The sequence below is a fragment of the Apus apus genome, chromosome 4 (genome assembly GCF_020740795.1).
Source record: "Apus apus isolate bApuApu2 chromosome 4, bApuApu2.pri.cur, whole genome shotgun sequence".
NCBI classification, from domain to species: Eukaryota; Metazoa; Chordata; class Aves; order Apodiformes; family Apodidae; genus Apus; species Apus apus.
In genome coordinates, this window is record NC_067285.1 from 69810896 (window position 1) to 69816895 (window position 6000).

Consider the following 6000-nt stretch of genomic DNA (forward strand, 5'->3'; position numbering starts at 1 on the left):
CTGGATGAACCCTAATTTGGTATCTCGTGAAAATCACAAAATCATTATAAATATCAATTACTTCTCAGGTAGCCTGATAAATCTCCAACAGACAGGTGGCATAATAAATTATGTATTCTTTGTCAGCTAGTCACTTGCATGCTGGGAAAGGTGGCTCTCCAGAGCAGTGTTAGTAGCATATTAGCATAAACATTAGTAATCTGGTAATAGAGAAATCATCATTTCAACCAGAGAGCTACTGCTCTTTGCATATACTCCACAGAATAAAGCTTCTCCATATAATCTAAAAAGTAATTGCAATTCTCACATCCATAACCTTTATATGGACAAGAGAAAAAGGTCACCTTTACAGTATGAATTGCTTGACAGTTTCTGTAAGTAATTATCTGGCCTTGTACAAATGAAGTGGCACAAATAATATTTCAGTGATGAAATCACATTTCTGTGGCAGAATACTTCAGCAGCCTAAGTACCCAGATAGCTATAGGAGATAAGCAAGCTGGGGAAAAACATCAAACAAATATATCAAGTACAGTGTTCCTTCCAAAGTTGAAGAGAATACACTGCCAAGATTTTAGTTCTCCATCTGCCCTCCAACAGTTGAGGACATCCCTACAAACACCAAAGTCGTGATGTAGATACCACTTATATTGCTGCTTTAGGAATATTACCATAAAGGATTCAGGTTCAGATGCTTAAAGAATACCCTTTATTTTACTGAAACATAGTATTTTTCTTTAGTATTTTCAACTACTCATAAAAATACCTCAAAGTTTAGGAAAAGACTGTTGGTTTTGTTTTTTAATTTTGGAGGCTAATTTATTTCAGTGTTTCCTGCACTTTTAAGAAACACATCCCCTTCATATCATGGCACTAAAAATAACACCAGACTTCGCCTCATTGGTGTGTTGGTTTACACTCAAGAGACAATCAGTCCTACTAACACTGACAAGAAACCTGGAGTTTCTTGCACCTGTTGCTCAAGGTTTACGGTTATTTGTGTCTCTGAAGGAATGAGCAGCATCCTTCTGCTGGTGTCTGCATCACTTAGGTGATCAGTCGTAGAGAGAGAAGCCTGAACCCCATCAAGAGAACATGACAGGTTGTACAACTCCTAACTCTCAGCTGCGGCAGGAACAAAACGCTCCGCTCCAGGCACGCTGTTAAGCGTCACGTTTCTCCACCGAAAATAAAAGCTTCCTTTGGACCAGAAAAACCCTTCAAAAAATGCTCTGCAAAATCGGTTCAGCCCTCGCTGTCTATACTCCGAACACGTGAATGCGAACACCTGCTGAGCTGCCTGCGTTGTGAGGGAACTTTACCAAACGGCTCCAAGGGCGAGCAGCGCGACTGCCACGATAAACGCCGCTTCGGAGGCTCCGGGGCGGCGTGAGCGCTCCGGGCGTGCCGAGCAGGTGCTGCCCGCCCGCCGTCCCGCCCCGCCCCGCCCCGCTCCGTCACCGCGCGACCTGCCGGTGCCGCCTTCAGGGCCCGCAGCTGCGCGGTTCCCGGCGCCTCGACACCGGGCCCGGCCGGCGCCCGCAGCACGGGCTGCCGCCGCCACCAGCCCCTCTCCCCACGCCGTCCCAGCACCGTACCCGCTCTTCCCCGCCGGCACCGCCCCGCCCCTGGCGTGCCAGGCCGCAGCCCGCTGCCTGCGCGGGCCGGGACCCCCGGCGCCGCACCGCCACGCCCGGCGCCAGGCCCCGCCGCACCCCCGGCCCGCCGCCGCCGCCATTTTGCCTTGCTGGTCGGGAGAGGCTCCCGCAGCGCCCCCTGGGAAAGGCAGTCCGGCGGGCGGGACGGCCGTGCCGCGCGGCGGGAGGAGGGCGGGGCCGGGCGGCGCGCGGGACTACACCTCCCGGCAGGCCCCTCGCCCCGGCCCCGCCCCCCGCGCCGGCCCCCTGAGGCGGGCGGGCGGCCGCGCCCTGTGGCCCCCGGGGCGCTGGCGGCGGGAAGGGTCCCTGAGAGGTGCTGCTCCTCAGGGTGGCGGTGGGGAACCTGCTGCCGGCACTTAGCTCCCCGCCTTCACCAGGGGCTCAGAGAAAGTTGGCTCCCTTCGGCTTACCTGGAGTGTTGCGTCCAGTTTGGGCACCTCAGTTCAAGAGAGATCTCGAGGTGCTGGAGCGAGTACAGGGGAGGGCAGCGAAGCTGGTGAAGGGCCTAGAGAATAAATCTGATGAACAGTTGAAGGAGCTGGGAATGTTTAGTTTGAGGAAGAGGAGGCTGAGAGGAGACCTCATCAGTCTCTACAGCTACCTGAAAGGTCATTGTAGAGAGGTTGGTGCTGGTCTCTTTTCACAGGTAATTAGCGACAGAACAAGAGGGAATGGCTTCAAGCTGCAACAGGGTAGGTTTAGACTGGACATCAGGAAAAAAATTTCACAGAAAGAGTGGTTAGACACTGGAATAGGCTGCCCAGGGAGGTGGTTGAGTCACCATCCCTGGATGTGTTTAAGCGTCATTTGGATGTGGTGTTGATGGATATGGTTTAGGGGAGAACTTTGTAGAGTAGGGATGATGGTTGGACTTGGTGATCCCAAGGGTCTTTTCCAACCTGAATAGTTCTATGATTCAATGATTGTGGTGAACATGGAGCTTTTGACCCTCACCTTTGCTGTGGAACGGCCTTGTTGGCCTTTGTGGCTAGGTGTCATGGTGCCCTACTACCAGGTAGGTGCAAGGCCTCCTCACACACAGCTCTCTTGCTTACCTTCTTCCAGGGAAGTGTTTCCCCAAGTACCCAAAAATGTGATAATGTTTGCGTGGGAGGCAGCTGCGCTACAATCTTGATACTTGAGTTTACAGGTCCCCCGCCTGTCCTGAGAAAATGAATGCTTGTGCTAGAAATGCTGGAGCAAGAGGTTGCATTTGTATCTTTTAGCTGTTCTTCAAAAATGTTTCAGACTCAGGTCCTCAAAGGGATTGTGTATGGTTTTTCTTTGGGTTCATGCTGATACAAAACCAGCTGATATTTCAGAGATGGCATTTGCAAATGTTGGGCATCAAATGATACAGTACCATGCAGTTGCAATCTTGAATCTTAACTGTGTATGTAGAGCAGCAAGGTCCGGTCTCTGCAGGGCCTGGGGGTGTTATATCTGTACAAATGCAAGGTAATAAAGAACACTATCTGGGGCATATGCAAACATCTTAAATGCTGTTTACGGCTACATTGTACAGACGTTAGAATTAACAACCTTCTGTCCTAAGCCACAGGCCTGTGGAGCTTAAATGGGAACATACATTAGCTGTTGCTTATGTTATCTTTGCTCTATGTCAGCTACTGGTAATAGATGCAAATCAATCACAGACATTTCAGTAAGACTGATTTCTTCCAGCAGATTACAGTGGTGCACATAAACACAACAGTATCTTGCAACCTTTATACCCTCTTGTCTCCCTAGGCTCAAATAGGAGATGCTGAGTGGTTCAGAATCATGTGGAAGATCATTTATCCAACTGAGGAAATGTTTTATAATGGTTGTTCCATACCACTAATTTTCTAATACATTAATATTTTAAGTTAGTTAAATTAATTGGAAGTTCTTCATAAGAAGAACCAGCTGAGAGATACCTTCAGCAGACACCAATCTACAGTTACTTGTACAATAAAGCTTAGTTGAATAGGTTTGTCACAGTCTTTTTCTTGGGGAATATCCATCCTTTGTACATTAAATTGTGACCATGACAAATTCCTTTCCAGTAAAGAAGAAATGGCCACAGGCCCTCTTGGATGTCTTGTGGAGACAGAACATCAGCGTGACCTTTCTCCTTCTCTTCTGTTGTGAACCTCTTCACATATGATCTAACCTCATGTAAAGCCTGTAGAAGTGTCTCTAAGCCAAGGGAATAGGTAAGAGCTTTTGATAATTTTCATGTGAGGAAAACACCATTGTCTTTTGGACTTACTGGGGGCCTGTGCAATGTATTGTGAGGAAGAAGGCATTTCAGGCTGCAGCTTTAGTCTATGATTATTATTTCTGCAATAAGTATACTTCTTTAGCAATTGGCCTCTATGAAATAAGGATTTATTTATTTGATACTTTGTAGGGATTAGCAGATCATTTCAGCCCACCTATGAGGACAGGTTCTTAATACAGCTCAAAAAATATTTTTACTGGTGTAAGAATGATGTTACAGATTACTTTCTTTTAGGCCTGTTCTTATGATGTAATCAAATATTTCATAAATAATCACTAAGAAGTTAAAATGTTATGAATATTAAAATGTTACTTAAAGCTTTTCTCTGCCTTGATTGCACAGACTTCTGCGTTCTCTGCATTTTATTTAAAAGTGAATAGACAACACAGAGGGGTTGAAATCCACTTTCTGAATCCCAAACAATTACTCTGGATCTTTTTATATTTGTGAGTTGTCTTACATACAGAGGAGGATTGGAAACTGCCGTTCTTTGTTACTTAAGTTGTCTAAATGCTATTTTAATTCCTCTCCCAGCAAAAAACCCAACCCAAAACAAAAAACAACAACCCTGGTAGAAAGACCTTTTCCTTTGCAGCCCTATGCCAGGGACCAAGTAGGTAATAAATGAAAGCTCACACATTCATATACGGGAAGATGATCAATCAGACACAAACAGGGAATAATTGCTTTTCACAGCAGCTTACTTTGAGGTAGGAAAGGCTACGTATTTGGTCCTTATATATCCTGGGCAGCAGCCTTTACTTTGCAGTGTGTTTATAGATCATGCTGTGGCTTGGAATAGGAAAATATCTCCAGCACTGCATAAAGATTTGTAGAATGATAGTTCAGTCCTAACTGTGTAGACTTATGTCTAGAGAGGGTAGACCCAGGGGACAGTTTGCTCCGAGTCTGAGTTTCTTGTTACTATAGGAATTTAAGCAATGCCTGAGAGGAAATTGGAATTTTGTAGAGGATGAAAACCCAACAGCTTATAATTTAAGCCATAACCGTGCAGTCTGTTCCATTTATTTAAATGAAGTTCTCTCTTAATTTGTTTATAGAGGCTGAGCTCTACATTCTGTTTTCTTGCAAGCTATGTTTAGCATGCATACTTAATTCTTTTTTGCACTATCTTTTGGTGTAGCAGAGAATGGGGTATTCAGGTTGAAGTGCTTGTTACATACCTCACAGGCTGTCAGCAGTGTCTTATTTCAGCATGTGAAATAATGAACAGGCAGCAATTTCTGTTAGATTTTGAAGTGGAGGGTGTGACTTTGGAAGATTAGTTCCGTAGTCTATCAAATACTTGTACATTGCCCTACAGGGAAGAGTATTGGAAAGGATTGTTACATTTGGAAGCAAACTGTGGTAAGGGATGTTTTCAAACTTCTAAGCCCCTAAGATCCTCTGTGCACCTGGGAAGCCTTTATACCTGTAGAGAAAAAAAGACAAGAATGTTCTTCTTTTTCCACAACTTTCGACTAATAAGGGCAATGATTTTTAGCCTGGACTACTGATTCAATTTGTCTGTCTACCAGTAACAGGAGATGGCAAATGCAAAAAAATGTACCTGATCGTGCAGATTGGAGAAGGTTATTTCTCTTAACCACAGGAGACAGTATTTAGGGAGCTAGTAGAGCTGCCTTTTATGATCTGCTGACCATGTGTGCATGCATGGGTACGGTGACACACTGGGTAACGTGAAGGGTCTCATGGTTTGAGGGGTCTTGTGTCAAAATGCGTTGATGTACGAAATGGCACCAATTTTTATTGACAAACAGGTAGCAGCACTTTATTTCATAAAGGTGTTATTAATGAAAAATAAGGGCCAGACTTGGCTAGAAAAAGCTAATACAACAAAGATGTATTTACAAGCAATTTCTATAAACTGTAATGGAAAGATAAAAGTAACATGCAGATACTGATATTATTGTGGAAGGTGAATTCACAGTTCCTCAGAGGCTGTGTTGTAAGAGAGAACCTGTATCAGGGATTCAGCCATGAGATACCCTTGTACTGGTTTTCACATGGCATAGCTTGCCCGGAGTGCTGCAATGAGCAAGTGGTTGCACCTGT

At 45.2% G+C, this 6000-nt stretch overlaps 1 protein-coding gene across 1 annotated transcript in view; it reads right to left on the reverse strand.

The window, feature by feature from the left end:
• The window catches only part of GATB (glutamyl-tRNA amidotransferase subunit B), a 48569-nt gene extending 46827 nt beyond the window's left edge, over nt 1-1742 (reverse strand). The window contains exon 1 of the mRNA XM_051616964.1: nt 1599-1742. Within this exon, the coding sequence (XP_051472924.1) occupies nt 1599-1738 (140 nt within the window). The 5' untranslated portion in view covers nt 1739-1742. The remainder of the gene's footprint in view (nt 1-1598) is intronic.
• Between the last annotated feature and the right edge of the window lie 4258 nt (nt 1743-6000).